We start from the raw sequence: 18,126 nt of genomic DNA on the forward strand, positions 1-18,126 counted from the left end.
TTGTAAAGGCACTGCAGATGAGCGCTGATCAGCTCTCATTTATGTCTTTTTACTGCTCCATATTGGTCCATGAAAAAGGACCCCAAGATATGGATAGCCATGACACTGGTTTTGGTTCCCTGAACCATGTTTGGTGGATAATAAACTTTGCATTCTGGGAGTATTGTACATTTTGGAGATGCTCTGACCCAGTCATCTATCCATTACAGTTTGGCCTTTGATGGTTACTCAGATCCTTACATTTCCAGCTTCCAACACATGGGCTTCAAGAACTGACTGATCACTTGGCTTATATATGCCACCCCACGACCGGTTCCCATGTTGTTCGGTTTATCTTTCATTGATGTTTTATTTCTAGTGTAATATGAGACCAACCCCCTCTGGTTTCTTATTTTTCACAGCACATATATTATTGTGGATCCAACAGAAGAAGAAGAAAGTTTAGCCACAGGGCTTCTGACTGTGGTGACAGAGGAGGATGGAAAGTTATGTACTATTAGGAAACCAGGTAATATGAAATACTATGGGGCGAGGGTTCACTCCTAACTTTTTGTCGCTGTTTCTTCATTCCATATTTTTGTCCAGTCAGAAGTATATCCATATGTACTTGCATTCTGTTTATGATCTCTCCCTAAGGATTCATATTAGACCATTCCATGTTAAATTAAATGGAAACCTTATTAATGGAGTAGAACGTTATTTGAGTCACATTGAGTCTTGTAGATGCCAATTTTAATTGCCCTAGCACCGTTATCTGCAACCATTGGCAGAACAACAATTTCCAGCACGTCTATACATCTGCCATAGGATGCTGTGTCTTAGTTTTAAAATGGCAGACTTGCCATGTATTATAGTCCATTGGCCTGGTCCATGCATTTTTGATGGTAGACTCACCTAGAACAACGAGCCCTAAAAAAATGTCCATTTATCAGTATTTATAGTAATTCCCATCTGTAGAAACTACCCCTGATCCACAGCATACAGAATAACAAGCTGTGCAGCTGTGGTCCGTTCACTGGGATATATTGGTTTCCAGAATGATTGCTGTCCACCAAGTCTGTTTCCAGTGCTCTGTTCATTCTCTATGGGGCATCTAAATATTGAAAAGATTTCCTATGAGGGTTGATCAGTGCACTGACCACACACACATGTGGTGGTCACCATTCATTCCAAGGACAGTCTTATCGCCACTTCTATCCAGAATGTTGGATTTTGAGAGACAACTTGCAACCTGTAACTGGGGGAAAAAAAAAAAAATCTTATATTGCTGACCACTAACCAAACCCATCAGTAGCATTGTAAGTGTGGGTCAGTGTGGACTGCAGATTGTAGAGGCGATGGATTGCAGACAGACATGGGTGCAGTGTGTTCATCTTCTGAGACATGGGATGCCCATGAAACTTAGTACTGCTGTTTCTGAAAGGAGTTTTATGGAAACTAACTAAAAGTAACTTAAAAGGATATGTAGATTCCAGAAATGTCTTGTAAGCCATAGATAGTGATACAGCAGATGTGGCTTCTTTGGTAAAAGACAATATGCATGTAAATGCTCAATTAATAGAGAATGTGTTTCTAGTGTCGCCTAGAGTTCAATGGAAAGTTGGGGCATTGCTGGGGGGGGCAGATTTTCTTTAAAAGGGTTGTACTAGTAATATATAAGAAACATCCTCAGGGTGAAGCAGGTCACAGCCGAGGTTCACAGGAAAAGAGAGTATGATCCCAAGAGCAAATAAGAAGCTGATATCAAAGCCCCATGTCATTGTGTCTGCAGTAGGGAATCGGTCAAGGTCATTGCCCTCTCACTCAATGCAGCAGAAGCCGCCTGCCGCAAACGCTTCATGTAGAGAAGGCGCAGAGTTGTGTTGTGTAGCGCACAAAAAGCGAACGTTATCTTGCTTTAGTGCTGACATCTGTTCATGCTTCTAGTCACAAACCTTAATACTTTGCTAGTAGATCATAGTACGTGGATATAGTAACTGAATAGCGCATGATTTTTTTGTAGAAATGTACATTCAGTAACACATTTACAATCTGTGCAAAAGCTTTTGACTTTTTAGCTTTGTGTTGCTTATGGCTATAGGGGCAGAACATACTAGAGAGTACATGGTCTTCCACAGCCTGATATTAACTATAATATAAGCAAGTAATACAAGTGTATATAGCTTAAATTTGGTTACTCTATCATTTGTTTTTATTAAAAAAAAAATCTGGAATGTTGTGCCATTGACTTACAGAGATCCTCTGGCTGTGCCGCCCCATCCTGCTCTGCTGTGAATGCCATCCGCATGGCTGAACATGGAGGAGCTTGTAACCATGTACCTAGACCAGCCATAGTAAAATTCCCTCTATATTTTCTCCTCTATGCAATGGGACACTTAAAGGGGTAGTGTGGCGCTAAGAAATTATTCACAGAATAACACACATTACAAAGTTATACAACGGGAATGGGGCGATTCACAGACATACCATACATTACAAAGTTGTATAACTTTGTAATGTGTGTTATTCTGTGAATAATTTCTTAGCGCCGCATTACCCCTTTAATAAGGAGTCTCTTCTGCCATTACACAGGTTACTGCTTCCATTTCCCATCTTCCCTAAGATCCACATTACATAGGCCAAGAAGTGCATCAAACAAGAACCTCTTGCAGGTCAACACTCATTTGCAGAGACTGCTAAGACTTGCCTATTGTGCTGGGAAGGCCACATGAGCAATCACTTGATTATTCGTGTAGCCCTTTGCTGCACTAAGACACATCAAAAGTTTGGATCCATTGGGGACTGGGTGTTCAGACTGCTACTGATCAGGAGAAATATACACTTGGCATATTAACTCCTATGTGTCACTTGACCTGGATGGACTCCTACAAGGTGGTCGCCCAGCAGTGTCTCCTCGGTCATTCTACTGATCAGTCAGAGTCTGAACACTTCCTGGGGCATGCCAGGTCTTAGTTATTGATCCCAAAATGCAACCTTAAGATCACCATGAGTTGGAACAGCTGTTACTGCTCCGTAATGTGAGCACAGCACTATATTAGGGAATTGGAGGAAGGCATAAAGGCAGTTGGAGCACAATGTTCATGGTCTTGCTTGACATTTTTTTCCTCTTTGCTCAGGTGGCAGCTCCCTTTCTGCAGAAAAACTTCAGGAGTGCATCAGTCGGGCATTTTCCAGACATAAAGAAGTTCAAGCTCTGCTGAATGAAGTTCTGCTCAGCGTCAAGACACAATAAAGTAGACTTTAGGTTTTTTTGATAAATGACCATGTAAAAAGTTGTATTTGTTAGAGATGGACATGTTTTGTACTAAATAAAGCGATCCCTTTGCTACAGTATGTGTATGAGCGTCTCTATACATTCAATATTTTAATGCACCTAAAAACGTTTAAAAACTTTTCCTTGTCTGTGAAATCTCTATGGGTACTGTTTTGTTTTTTTTATAATGCAAAGTTCATCTCTTCACAAACCTGATTTTTTTTTTTCCTTTTAAAACATGTATTTATATCTTTAAAATACTTTTAAAACTATTGTAGAGAAGGCAATTTTTGGCTGATGAGTCCATTCAGTGTTTCTGATTTATCCGCGATGGACAGGAGTGAGCAGTGTCCGCAGCTGTATGGGTCCTACATTGTTTGGAGATGTCGTCTTCACTTATTTCTTGATCTGCTGTCTGAACGAGGCGGAGGGTGCGGTGGAGCTTGTGCTGCTGCCATAGCCATTTGGTGCATTCGATGTTGCAAGAATTGCAACTGTTATCATGTGAATAGAGGAAGACAGTTAAAAAAAAAACAAATAACATTTCCAGCCATGTTTAAAATATTTAGCGTAAGCAAACTGGAGGTGGATGCTATGCACAAAAAAGAGACACATGAATGAGCAGTCATGCAGCATCAGTGGTACCAAAGCAAGTTGGACACAGGGTCAGTCAATGGCCCTGTTAGTGAGGGTAGTAGGCTCACTACAACTTAGGGTCCAGTAATGGGTGCTCCAGTCACCCCATTGTTTTCTATTTTTGAATCAGAATCTGTCTGTATACCATAGAGAACACCAATAATATGTGTTGATCTATAGCAACCGGTGTAAAGGAACATGTCTTCTGTCCTTATACTAGTAGTTGGTGGATTAAATTATACCAGCGTATATTAGGAACACCACATACATCTAGTGTTCTATATTTTGTGTACAATATAGGAGTTACTTATTTTCACCTCCCATCAACTGCAGCCAATCCCAGCTTTACAATTCTGCTATAGCATTTCACATGCAGCTCTTCATAATTTTACATGCATAGATTTTTCTTTAAGGATACCTTCACACCTACCGTATCGCAGGAGAAAATCCACTGCGGATCCGCAGCAGATTTAACTAAATGAATGAACACAGCATTAAAAACGCACTGTCAAATCCGCTGCGGATCCGCAGCAGATTTGTAAGTGCCGATTTGATGCTGTGTTCATTCATTTAGTTAGTTAAATCTGCTGCGGATCCGCAGCTGATTTTCTGCTGCGATACGGTAGGTGTGAAGGCACCCTAAAGGAGTTTTCTAGGCCATCAATATTAGGTGGGGAGTCAGGCCCCTAGCTGCTCCAGTTTATCAAAAGGGGCTGTGGTGAGTTACAGATCCACCTTTGTTTATGTGGAAGAACTCCATACATACGGTAATGAATTGCCCCTTAATGGGGCTGAGCTGCAACAAAGAGATGGAACACCAAGGCCCCTTCCATTGGCAAGGTCCCAGAAAACCCCTTTAACTATAAAAATCAGAGAGCTTATGTCTGATTTCAAGCATTTTTTTAATTGCAAAATTGTTGGTATTTTCTACTAGAAGACTCCATTCCACCATTCTTTTCAATTTGGGAAGCAATAGTTTTATGTTTGCTATTTTTGTGCACTTGTTGGATTACTTGTATGGGAGGTTGTTGCTGCTGCATGGCTTGCTGCTTTTGCAGTTGTAAGGAAGGAGATAGATGCATACTCTTGTGAGGCAGTTTGTGCCCGGGTCTGTTCACAGCAGAGCCGAGCTGAGATAACACTATAGAAAGGAGAAGGGAAGAGGAGGTACATCAACGTGGAACAGTGACGGTTAAAGTATAAAAACATAGGTGGGCACTGGTAGCTATAGGACAGTGATGGCAAACCTTTGGCAATCCAGCTATTGCATTACTATTTCCATCATACCTGGGCAGCCAAAGCCATATCTTTGATTGTGCAGGCATGATGGGAATTGTAGTTTAGTGGCAGCAGGAATGGAAAAGGTTTGTTCTCAATGATATAGGGGGAACTGCCTACAAGACAGGCTTCCTTTAGAATAGGGTGAGGGGATCCAATCAGATTCTGATTAGCTAATGGGTGGTGCCTAATGTCGACTATGTCATACACAACACACAAGAGGAAATCTCGCTCTCTTATAACTATAGAACCACCATCAGAAGCAGCAGCATGGAGGACATTATAGAGCAATACAGAGTGGTAGAAACGGTCTCCTGCACTGAGGTTAGCAGCATTTCTGTGTCCGATAGCAAATATGCCAGTATGAGAAAAAAATTATCCCAGAGCATTCCATGGTTCAGGTTACTTAATAAAATTTTCATACAGAATATTGCTAACTTCAACATTTCTCCCTGAGAAATACATTTATGGCCAAGTGTCATACTTTTGCCCATCATAAGCAATAGAAAAGCATTAGGTCATGGTAACCCCATGATTCTACACCGACTCTGTGGCCCCAGCCTATTACTGCATAATAAATTCTTGTATAATTTTGCTGTCTCTTCTAAAATAAAGCTTGAAAATCATTCTGATAGGATGTTAGCTAGGTGCATTTATTAACAGAGCAGATAAGTTGGTTGCCATGGAAAATAAAATATCTGCTAAAATCGTCAGTGGCATAAAAAAAAATGTACAATATGCTGTGTCTTCAGATAAAGTCCATTTAAAATAGTTTGCTTGGCCCGTAATAACCAGCCAATACTTCATTATACTCATGGCACTGGGTTCCGCCTCTCTTTAAAGGGGTATGCCAATGCAAGAAAACATCAAATATAGTGCTGCAGTTATATAGAAAATAATAAGCTAGTCTTACCTCACCATGCTCCACCAGTATCCTCCTGGGGCATCTCCAGGTCCCCCGCTCACAGCAGCCACCACCACTTTCGAAACTCGTCTCGGCAGTGACAGCCCACTTAGCCGATCGCTGACTGAAAACGGACAGTGATTGGCTGAGTAGGCTGTAACTGCCGAGACGAGATTTGGAAGGGGTGGTGTCTGCTGTCAGCAAGGGACCTGGAGACGCCCAGGAGGACCCCAGGAGTGTGTAAAGGTGAGAACAGCGTCTTTATTATTTTCTATATAACTGCAGTAGTATATGCAAAGGTTTTTTTTTCCATGCCGGAGTACCCCCTTCAACATAATATCTGAAAAAGCTCTTCATATATACTTTGAAGGTAAACTGTGTGCTCCAATGACAAGGAGATGTTGCCAAACCACAGAATGCATGCTTCCTTCTTCCCTGCCTTACATTATTCATAGACAGGGCTCTGCTTCCAGCACTGAGCCCTGTATGTCAATCAGTCAGTCAAGTGAGGGGTAGGGGGGCCCACATGAAAGCATGTGTTAAACGTAGGGGGCTGTTCACAGGACAATAAAAATCTTATAAGGATATTTATATGTATGAGGACCCCCGTTAACACTGCATTACTTAGTTCTTAGAATCAGGTATGGAAAGTTCCTTGTAATGGATTCCCACTTTTGCTGCATGACCATTGTCTGAAAGAAGACTGATGTGGAGATGAGGTGTTGAGGAGTATACACTGAGGGAGCGGGGTGTATGGATACATACCAGCTGTCTGCTGAGGCATGAAACCACCTACTCCTGTTAAGTTAATAACAGCTGCTTGCTGAGAAGTCAAGGTCTGCTCCTGACTGCTTGGACCTTGCTCCATTCCCTGAGAACAAGGAGGAGATAGAAGATTTGTAAAAACTATCTAAAGCATAAATGCATTCACATATCATATCTCATAAGCAGGGCCTATGAAGGAGTAAAATATGGAGAACTTCACTATCACCAAACATAAAAAAACCCTTAAAGGGGTTATCCAGCGCTACAAAAACATTGCCACTTTCTTCCAGAGACAGCCCCACTCTTGTCTCTAGCTTGGGCAGAGTTTTGCTGCTCAGTTCCATTGAAGTGAATGGAGCTTAATTGCAAATCGCACCTGAACTGGAGACAAGAGTGGGGCTGTCTCTGTTGGCCATGTTTTTGTAGCGCTGGATAATCCCTTTAAATAACGCCTGGCAAGATTAGATCACTCCTGTTCTGCCCCTCTACATAGAGACACCATTTGAACATCCCATTCTGACAACCCCTGATCAGCAAAGTCTGCTCATGTTTTTGTAACGCTCTTGGGCTATGTGCACACTGAGGAAAAAGGCGAGGAATTCAGCTTGAAATTCCTCCCGTAAAAAATGTACAGAGCAAAGTCCCATTGTGTTCAATGGATTTTCTGCTCTGTTGTTCACACTGCAGAATTTCCAAGCAGAATTTTCTGCTGTAGATCTGCTAGAAGAATCCTACAGAAGTCAATGGGGGGCTTAAATTCTGCTTGAATTCTGCCTGAAAACTTTCTGCTTCAATTCCTCGAGAATTGCTCAGTGTGCACATACCCTTGCTTTGCAAACGTCTTGGACATGCAAGAAACAGGCTTTGTGCATTGATCTTCAATGAGGGTCGTTGATCACATGACCATACCTTGCCTTTTTATAAATTAGGGCAGCTTGCTGTCAGGGCAGAAGACTTTGCTATCCAAGGAGCGTGGTTGTCCAATGATTCTTGTAGTATAGCATATAAATAAATTCTGAATAATAGTATGTAATAGGCTACAAAAGTATAAATACAAAACAGACCACAGGGGAAGAACAACTGCTAACAACTGCATTGTTCATTTTCTAATCATAGAAAGAGAAAACTACCTGGGAACCTGAACTTTTTCTTAGGTTCTGTTCACACATGGAAAATTTGTTAGGCTGGAATCACACTACGTTTTTGCAAAAGTTTTTTTTTTTTTTTTTTAAACAGATGCATGTTTGTGCATCTGTTTTCCCATTGAATTCCATTATTAAAAAAATTGATCCCTTTTTTAACAGACACAAAAATAAGGTCTACTACGTTTTTCTGTACGTTAAAAAAAAACGGATCCTATTTTTTTTAGTATGAAATTCAATGGAAAAAAGGATCAAAATGGACGCACACACACTGTTTTTCATCTTTTTTTTTTTTTTTTTTTTTTTGCAAAAAAAAGGAAAAAAAAAAAAAAAAAAAACAACAACAACGGACTGCAAAAACGTAGTGTGAATCCAGCCTTACTGAATTTTTTTAAATCTGAATGGGATCATTTCCACACCAATTCTGCCATGGTTGCATATACCCTGACTCGGGCTCACGATTTGTTGATACACAGGAGCAAGGAGTGAAAGTTCTTACCGATGGTAATAGCCCCAGCTGGTCGCTTTGCTGGGGGCTGGAGGTGGATGTCTGCTGAGACTGCTGCGGGGAGTACTGGGACAGCTGCGGCTGCTGTTGTTGTTGCATTGGATTGAATATAAGTGAAGGAAGCTGTTTCAAAGATGACACCCAGTTTCAGAAACGTGCAGAGTACTTCATTACACTCAGTGAATATAACAGGACGGACAACCCGCTTAAATCATGGCTTAATAATTCCACCGCTTTTCCCTTTTTTTATTTTTATTTTTTTATTTATTTTTACCCTGTATGAATAAAGCCCTGTCTGGAAGAGCACTCCATTGCAAACTGTAGCTTGGTAGTGTTACAACGCAATACAGCCATCCACACTCACAGCTTTTGCTTACAATATGTACACATCCATTTTGGATTAAAACAAAAGGAATACTCTCCACGGGTTAAAATAAAGATCTATTTTGAGAGATGATCTTTTATTGTTAATTATCATATTTAAAATATTATGGGGGAGATTTATCAAACATGGTGTAAAGTGAAACTGTCTCAGTTGCCCCTAGCAACCAATCAGATTCCACCTTTCATTTTTCAAAGAGGCTGTGAGGAATGAAAGGTGGAATCTGATTGGTTGCTAGGGGCAACTGAGACAGTTTCACTTTACACCATGTTTGATAAATCTCCCCCTATGAGTATATGTACGCAACAGTCGCTCCCTGTGAACCTCATAGCACCGATATCAGACTCCCCTCTTTCAGGCTGTGCGCTCCTGCTGAATGCAGAGTGGTGATCACCTCTGTAAGGTGGTTGAGCACCATGTTTAAAAAAAAATTCCCCCTATATTTATAATTAGATACTTTCACAAAGTAGCAAACAACACACTATCTGGTGTCATGTAATAAAGGTAGCATTGCTGCATTGGCTGGTGTAAAAGTTATTAAGTGACAGGAACGCCAGAGCAGTAAAGGTTTTCTATGGGGATTTGCTACTGCTCTGGACAATTCCTGACATGGACAGAGGTGGCAGCAGAGAGCACTGTGTAACACTGGAAAGAATACACCACTTCCTGCAGGACATACAGCAGCTGATAATATAAGTAATTTACAAATCTGTGAATAACTTTCCAACAATTGATTTGAAACCATTTTTTTTTTTCAGACTACCCCTTTAATAAAAACTACCTATAATAGGTGGAACCCGAGAGCAAGTTTTCTTCCTTCTAGAGGAGAGCTATTTTACATATTTTTTTCCCAATAAAGCATTTCATGGGCTATAAGACTAGTTTGGCACTCACTTTAGATCTACTAAGTTGTTTGAAATTAACATTTTGGGTGGGTTCACACGTACCATGGGGGAGATTTATCAAACATGGTGTAAAGTGAAACTGGTTCAGTTGCCCCTAGCAACCAATCAGATTCCACCTTTCATTCCTCACAGACTCTTAGGAAAATGAAGGGTGGAATCTGATTGGTTGCTAGGGGCAACTGAGCCAGTTTCACTTTACACCATGTTTGATAAATCTCCCCCCATATTCGCAGCGGATTTCATGCTGCGAGTTTGCAGCGAAATCCGCTGTGGATCCCTTCCCTGCCATTTTCAATGAGATGGCAATACTAGCAGTAAGTATGTAAGGGCCGCCCCCCTTAACCCCCCACTGTCCAGAACATTCTTTACCTAATCCACGCTCCGGCTGCATCTAAGGCTCCCAATCCCCATAGGTCCCACTCAGCCAATCAGTGCACGGTCCCACCGCAGTCACTGATTGGCTGGACGGGACCTATGGGAGCCGGAAGCCTCAGATGCAGCCGAAGCGTGGATTAGGTAAAGTATGTCCCGGCCAGTGGGGACATACTGCGAGTATTGCCATCTCATTGGAAATGGCAGGGAAGGGATCCACAGCGGATTTCTCTGCAAACTCACAGTGTGAAATCTGCTGCGGATCTGGTACGAGTGAACCCACCCTTAAGAACAGTAATCTTTTATTTATGGTATGATAAAAACATGGGGTGGGGGGGAGAGAACATGGCCTTATTACCTGTAGCAGATTTAATGGTCTCAAGTTGGGGTTGTTTTTTATACCAAAGGGACCACCTGTTGGAGAAAAGTTTGTTTAAAAATAAAGCAGAAAGGAGAACAAAAATGTAAAATGTATACAGGCTCCTAGTAACATTCTAAACAGATGAACAGGATTCCATAACATTACACTATATCAGAACAAGTCAGTACTGTAGAATTACATGAATACAGAGCCGGGTCATAAACATGTTCTGTTTATATACCTATATTCTGTTTAAAAAAAAAAATAATCTTACTTCCAGAACAGAAATTTCTAGTCTATTTTCTACTACCATAAGAACCAAGAGTAGAATTAATTTTTTGTTTCCGTGATGCAAAATTTTTAATTTATTTTTTCATGAACATTGCTTTTATATATTGTTTTTTTTCCCCTTAGGGGGTGGGGCTGTAAAAATATCATACTCCTTCAATTGCTTTTTTCCTTGACATGTTTTGTTATTTTATGCTATTTTCAAAAATATTTAAATAGCAGAATTCCACCTTTTTAAGAGCATGTGCAATTGATGGATTTGCAGCAAACAATGGATGGGATTTTGAAAACTCCATCCGCATGTTGCGAGACATTTTCCATGCAGAATAATAATTTTTAAATCTCCAGCACTATTAACTGAAGGTAAACCCCAAAATTCAAAGAGAGTCACAATTTTGTCAAAAAAGAGTGTTCATATTTAAAGGAACAATATATTAAAGTGTACCTGCCATTCCGGCGAGTTCCATCGTTAAACCGGAAGTTTGGGTCTCCTTGGATACCAACACTCAATGAGACCCATTACCTCCAATAGGGGTCACATGCATTACGGTCTCATTAAGTCTTGGTATCCAAGGAGACCGGAACTTCCAGTTTAACAGAGGAACTCACCGCTGATCTGGCATGACAGGTACACTGTAAACACAAAAATATCATCGAACCTCCACCAACAACTAAGTGATACTAACCTGCCTGAGAGGCAGACTGCATGGCAGCTGGCATTGTACCTGGCACCAGGCCTCCTGATGGTAAAATGCCACTCAGATTTATCCCTGCAGGGGTAATGGCACCAGTACTACACCCCAGCATGGTATTTGAGCCACTCATCAATGCCTGTGGGCCACTGTGGAACAGGAAAGAAAGCAAATTAATTTCTACAGAATTCCAGATGTTCTCATTTTATATTGAGCTCGGATTTCTACTTTGTATTCAGATTCTAGGTGCTAGAAGTGTGCGTACTGGTGAAGGATCTTTGATAGTCTCTTTATTTATTTTTTTGTGGTCATTTACTGGCTTTGTAGTACTTTACAATATAATCTAAATTGCATACAAAATTGAATTTAAAAGTAAAAAGAGGTTATTATTTAAGCCATAAACCTTTTGACCACAGAAATGTTTGCTGCGGGCACATTTATTTTAAAGGAGAAGTCCAGTGAAAATTTTTATTAAAGTATTGTATTGTCCCCCAAAAGTTATACAAATCACCAATATACTTATTACGGGAAATGCTTATAAAGTGCTTTTTCTTCCTGCACTTACTACTGCATCAAGGCTTCACTTCCTGGATAACATGGTGATGTCACTTCCTGGATAACATGGTGATGTCACGACCCGACTCCCAGAGCTGTGCGGGCTGTGGCTGCTGGAGAGGATGATGGCAGGAGGACACTGAGGGACACAGGGCACTGGAGGGACACTGAGCATCCCTCTGCCATCATCCTCTCCAGCAGCCACAGCCCGCACAGCTCTGGGAGTCAGGGCGTGACATCACCATTTTATTCAGGAAGTGACATCACCATGTTATCCAGGAAGTTAAGCCTTGATGCAGTAGTAAGTGCAGGGAAAGAAGCACTTTATAAGCATTTCCCGTAATAAGTGTATATTAGGGATTTGTATAACTTTTAGGGGACAATACAATACTTTAATAAACATTTTTGCTGTACTTCTCCTTTAATGGACCCAATATAGACTAATGTTTTTTTCCTAAAGTGTACCCTCTGTGTCGTCCATCTAGCTTTTTGAGTTCAGCACAAAAAATTATAAGTTTGGTAACATGGTCAACAGTAGACTATGTTTGGTTCTTTAGACTCCACAGTCCCACACAGAATCCAACAGAAAAAAAACGTGATTTCATATGAAATCAGAGACTATAAGGTCTAGTATACTTAGATATTAGTACTTCAGACTAAAATCTCACCAAACTTTATGGACTTAAAAGAGAAGTCCAGCGAAACTTTTTATTAAAGTATTGTATTGCCCCCCAAAGTTATACAAATCCCCAATATACACTTATGGGAAATGCTTATAAAGTGTTTTTTTTCCCTGCACTTACTACTGCATCAAGGCTTTACTTCCTGGATAACCTGGTGATGTCACTTCCTGGATAACATGGTGATGTCACTTCCTGGATAACATGGTGAGGTCACGACCCGACTCCCAGAGCTGTGACGGCTGACTGCTGGAGAGGATGATGGCAGAGGGATGCTCAGTGTCCCTCCAGTGCCGTGTCCCTCAGTGTCCCCCTGCCTTCATCCTCTCCAGCAGTCACAGCCCGCACAGCTCTGGGAGTCGGGTCGTGACATCACCATGTTATCCAGGAAGTGAAGCCTTGATGCAGTAGTAAGTGCAGGGAAAAAGCACTTTATAAGCATTTCCCATAAGTGTATATTGGAGATTTGTATAACTTTTGGGGGTCAATACAATACTTAAATAAAATTTTTCGCTGGACTTCTCCTTTAAAGTGCCTATCACTTAAAAAAACAAAAAAACAAAAAAACACAACCCACTTTAGACAAGTCATCCCCACAATCAGTTTTCAGTACTATTATTATTATAACAGGTACACATTTAAAAAAGGTTTTGATCACTCAAGGTTTGAGAGTTTAGACTCCCACAGTCTCTTGAACATGGCAGGAAAAGTGCTTGGCTAAGCACCTCTCTCACTCATGTTGCACAGGGCAAACTGAGGTCTATAGGGCCCTTCCTGTGCATTGATGAGACCCTGACCAATCAAAAGTGAAAGCTATTCATGTTTTTCTTTTAAATATGCATGTGTACACATTTTTATGTATCTGACGCAAATGAATACCAAAATTCTTATATCTAAATATTCTTTAAGGGACATTCCTGTATCATACAGCAATGGCATATCACTAGGATGAACCAGCACTCTATGACAGGAGACAACCTCCACCAATCCTGAGAATGAAGAGGTCTCAGTATTGATTTGGCAGTCTGGCCTTTTTTTATCCCCTTGTTGCACAGTGATGCTAATATACAACTGTCTTTGCACAAAAAAGTAATTGGAATACACCTTCAAATTCATTATAAAAAAAAGCAATAAAGGGAAGCAAAAGTAGTGTGACATAAAGCGCAGGGTAAAGAGGAAGACGAGAGCAGACTGAAGAGATCCGTGACGAGACAGGTCAGGTCCTGGTGTACAGGTGAAGGAACCAGAAAGGAAACATAGTGGAAGATGTAAATGAAATGTAAGTATAAAAGAAACACTATCAGGTAGAAAGAAGGATTGTTTTATTATGACAGGAAAGTCCTAAAAATCTGAGGCAAGAAGACAAGAAGATAGACCTCGTCATTTTTATTGATGATAGTGTGTTGCTGCAGAACACACAACGTCAGTAGAAAGTGATAGTTACTGTATATAGTAGATATAAAGACAAATTACAAATCAATGTTCTATAATACCCACCTTCATATCTTAAAAAAATAAAAATTAATAAAAAAAAATGTATCCTCCCCTTCCCCCCATACCAAAATACTCTTCTTCATGGCCTGTGTCTGGTACTGCATCTTAAATTTAAAGGTTATGAAAAGGCTTTTGTTTTGTACTTGTTTTCTTCGTAGGGCTTTATTAAACATTTTGCTTAGTTTCCCCTCTACAGCTTCTGCAGCTTGTTGTGTGCAGCTTGTTTTTTTCTATACACCATTAGTACATATTGCTGCAAACAAAGTGAAACCTTGTGGATTTATTGTCTTATACAAAAACAAAAACTCAAGCATCAAAGTACGAATAACTTACCATCCAACTACATTGATGATATTAAGTCCTGCAGGGTTTGTCATTACTTGGGTGGAGGCTGTTCCGGTTGTTATAGATGTTACCATGGTGGACAGTGGAATGGTCATTACAGGTAACCCCTGACTCAGAGACATTTGCTGTTGAGCAAACGGTGCTATCAAAGTAGGCTGTGTATTAAAACCGGAGTCTTGGGGTGTAGGGGTTACAGAAGGAGTGAGAGAAGCAGAGGTTGAAACATCGGGTGGGTGCGGTGTCGATGAAGGGGTGTTGGTTGGTGTAGGAGTAGATGGTTTAGGAGTTCCGGATCCTGCTCGTTGAGAAAAATAAAAAAAGCACTAGTACAAAAACACAGATGTTAAAAATGGAGAAATAAAATAAATAAAAAAACATATACAATGTTTGGCAATTGTGTGTCTGATGGTGAGAAAATACTGTATATCCTAAGATGTTCTAGAATATTTACTTTTTTGTGTTTTTTTTTTGTGTGTGGTTTGTTTGTTATGTAGGTGACACCATAAGATTTTACTGAACAAAAAGACAGAAAGAAAACACCTTGTTAACAGGTTGTAAATGCTTCAAACCCATTTAATGGCAAAACAAATCATAGGAATATCATGTTTTGTTAGTAAAGGCCACTTTCTGGCAGGTGAAGCAAACATTTTCAGGTTTCCAAAACAAGTCAATCTCATTTTTTGTTCATGATTTTTTTTTTTTTTTTTAAATGTGACATTTTCCAAAATTCATTTTTTCACACAATGCATGCAACTTCAAAACTTCATATAGATACAACCATTAAATGACGTCAATCCTATCCTATTGAAAAGCCAGCCTTGCCTGCAACACACAGCATTACAAACGGTTGGCTGACTTCAATGCAACCGAAGTATTAAAAAAATGTAAAATCGCAATGACTTTTGGTCATTTTATGTTTTTTTTTTTTCTTTTTGCACATGTCCGGCAGCTTTCATGCACTCATATAATACTTTTGAGGCAATTTAAAATTATATATTAAAACATATTAAAGTGATCGCGTTCAAAAAGTTCTCATGAAGGATTCTTCGCCACCCATAGGTACACATATATAAAAAAAACAGCACAGCTGGAAAAGCTTAGTCCGAGAGCATTTTAAAAACAGCAGCGTCTCAATATCAGATCGCCATACAAAAGGACATATGCCACGCTTCCTTTTGTCATGTATACCTGGTTTGCATTGCATTTTCTACTTTTTTTTTTAAAGCATGATAACACAAGTCATTCTAGCATCATACTGTTATAAATACGTACACACAAAGGGTGCATACAGAAAAAGGGGGAAAAAAAAAAAAAAAAGTCGATATAAAACATAAGGACAATTACATTAAACACAAATACATACAGTTAACAGGAACATATTGCTATAAAATTCTACAAGGCTTTAACAAGCATTGGAGCACACACAAGCACACACGTTGGCGTCACCAATCCATTAGAAAGAAGAGCTTAATCTTGAGGACCTCTACCCCCAAAGGCCTACGGAGATTTAATGGAGAATTTAGGTCGTGACTCACTTTGTGAAGAGCCTGCGGGTGACACTGCGGCAGGGGAGAGCATGCAGACTTGGTTAAGGTCCACAGACTGTTTGCGGGAGATGCTGGGAGGTTTGGATGGTGGAGGAGTTGTGGATTTGAGGTGGCCACTTGACTGCTGGGGGCTAAAAATATTACCTGAAAATATTTAAAGAATAATATATGAGTCGTGGTCTTAGAATCTGCAATGTTAAGTCTAGTACTAAACAGAAAGGGGTTGTACGTAGGGTCATAAGCCAGGCTGGTACTCAGCAAATGCAAAGTCATACAAATGTAAGGCCTAGCTGCTATCCCATACAAAGGACAACTATGGAGACATGGGTGGGATTTACGGACTATGCTCCAACACAGATTCTCTTGGTATGGATAGTTGTAATAGCTTATTTTACCATTGCTAGTTTTGAGCAGAGAGTTCTCTGAACCCGAATGCTTGGCATTTGACTCTCCGTGGCTGCAGAGGTTAGATGAAGCCCTAGGGAGTCAAATGTCAAGCGTTAGGTACAGAGAATGTTGCCAAACCCGAACAATCTACATCCAAGCCTGAGCTTGAGCAGGATGGGGTCACCAGAGACTTAAGACTGGGTGACCACACTGTCATCCCATCCCCACAGTGATGTGGTGGGGAAGGTGCAGGAACATAATAATAAAAAAAAAAAAATTAAAAAAAGTATAAAGTATACTTACCCATCTCCATGGCCCTAAAGCACTGCCTTACTGATCTCTGACAGCTGCCTGCCTCCAGCAGCTCTTGCTGCTGCAATGTCATGGCCTGCTGATGGATTGCCAACTCAGCCAATCAGTGACTGGGGGGGGGGGGGGGGAGCGGGACAACACACGCCGCTGGTCTCACTGACTGGCTGAGTGGGCAATCTATCAGCAGGCGACAGACTGTGACTCGCCAGGAAGCCAGCCGAACATAACATCCAGCGGCTGTCTAAGAGCTGTACAGGTGGTTCTAAGGGGACCAATTGATCTCTTCCAGGTTTTAACAGTAATATTATCTCATTGGGTCATTGAATCCGGAAGATTACCATTTTTTTCTGCTTCCTCTAAGATCAATAACAATCCTGGGAGAAGAAGAGCTTTATACACCCTATAGACTTCATATGGGAGGCCATCGTTCCCGGGAGAAGAATTACCCGAGATCGAACCCAATTAATTCTTTAATCCCAATAGGTCTGTCCAATTCCTCTCTTTGGAGAGGAGTAATTTTAGGGAGGTTTATTTCAGCTAAATATTTCCTATGGCTCCTTTCATCTTGAACGCCCTCGCAGGTATACAACTCCTCAAAATAATTTGTAAACTCCCCTATTATATCTTCTATTTGGTCGATTATTACACCATTCTTATTCTTTAAAGCCTGAATGTCTTTTTTCCCTGCTTCATTATTAATTATGGCCATTAGGCTCTTATTTGGTAGATGTGATTCCAGAAACCTGTTCTTACCCAAAAACCCTTGGTCTCCCCTATAGCCAAACAGAAAAAAGATTGATCAATCAGAGCCATCAGGGTGTAGAGAAGCTGTTGGGGACCACCCCACTGACATGGACCGCAGGCAGGATTTTATCATTTCTAAGCATTTTGCAGCAAATTACTGTATATATCACTATACAGAGGAAGCCTGACACTATATGCCCTTGTGGTTCGGGCAGCATAAAACTGGTGATGGGTCCCCATTTAAAGTGAATACACCCATACTGGAATCCTTGCAGATTTGTGCAGGTGAAACTCACTTAGTATTACAGTAGCGGGCAATAGGATGATACTTTATCATTAATTTCCATTTAGAAAAATTCTAAGCATGAGCATGTGATCTGAGGTGTGGGACTTTAGGGACTTTAAAGGGGGTTATCTGTCGAGGAAAAGTTTAAACAAAATTGTTGCAAGTATATAGAAAACAATAAAGAAGCTATTCTTACCTCTCCTTGCCGGTGACAGCCTGCTCAGCCAATCAGTGGCCGCAGCGCTGTCCTATCTTAGCCAGTGATTGGCTGAGCAGGCTGTTATTGCCAA

The 18,126-nt window shown here is 40.6% G+C and overlaps 2 protein-coding genes across 3 annotated transcripts in view; one reads left to right on the top strand and one right to left on the bottom strand.

Moving 5' to 3' along the window:
• Positions 1-3,330, top strand: part of EXOSC8 (exosome component 8) — a 28,418-nt gene extending 25,088 nt beyond the window's left edge. Inside the window, exons 10-11 of the mRNA XM_069969937.1 lie at positions 402-508; positions 3,117-3,330. Of these exons, the coding sequence (XP_069826038.1) occupies positions 402-508; positions 3,117-3,232 (223 nt within the window). The 3' untranslated portion in view covers positions 3,233-3,330. The remainder of the gene's footprint in view (positions 1-401; positions 509-3,116) is intronic.
• Positions 3,331-3,424: 94 nt separating this feature from the next.
• The window catches only part of SUPT20H (SPT20 homolog, SAGA complex component), a 56,249-nt gene continuing 41,547 nt past the window's right edge, over positions 3,425-18,126 (bottom strand). Inside the window, exons 18-25 of one of the 2 annotated variants that reach the window (XM_069969935.1) lie at positions 16,096-16,251; positions 14,549-14,855; positions 11,481-11,635; positions 10,504-10,559; positions 8,478-8,609; positions 6,837-6,942; positions 4,903-5,030; positions 3,425-3,747 (exon numbers count right to left, since the gene is read on the bottom strand). In XM_069969935.1, the coding sequence (XP_069826036.1) occupies positions 3,646-3,747; positions 4,903-5,030; positions 6,837-6,942; positions 8,478-8,609; positions 10,504-10,559; positions 11,481-11,635; positions 14,549-14,855; positions 16,096-16,251 (1,142 nt within the window). In that variant the 3' untranslated portion in view covers positions 3,425-3,645. The remainder of the gene's footprint in view (positions 3,748-4,902; positions 5,031-6,836; positions 6,943-8,477; positions 8,610-10,503; positions 10,560-11,480; positions 11,636-14,548; positions 14,856-16,095; positions 16,252-18,126) is intronic. The other variant, XM_069969936.1, reaches the window with a different exon arrangement.

The sequence above is a fragment of the Dendropsophus ebraccatus genome, chromosome 5 (assembly GCF_027789765.1).
Source record: "Dendropsophus ebraccatus isolate aDenEbr1 chromosome 5, aDenEbr1.pat, whole genome shotgun sequence".
Taxonomy (NCBI): Eukaryota; Metazoa; Chordata; class Amphibia; order Anura; family Hylidae; genus Dendropsophus; species Dendropsophus ebraccatus.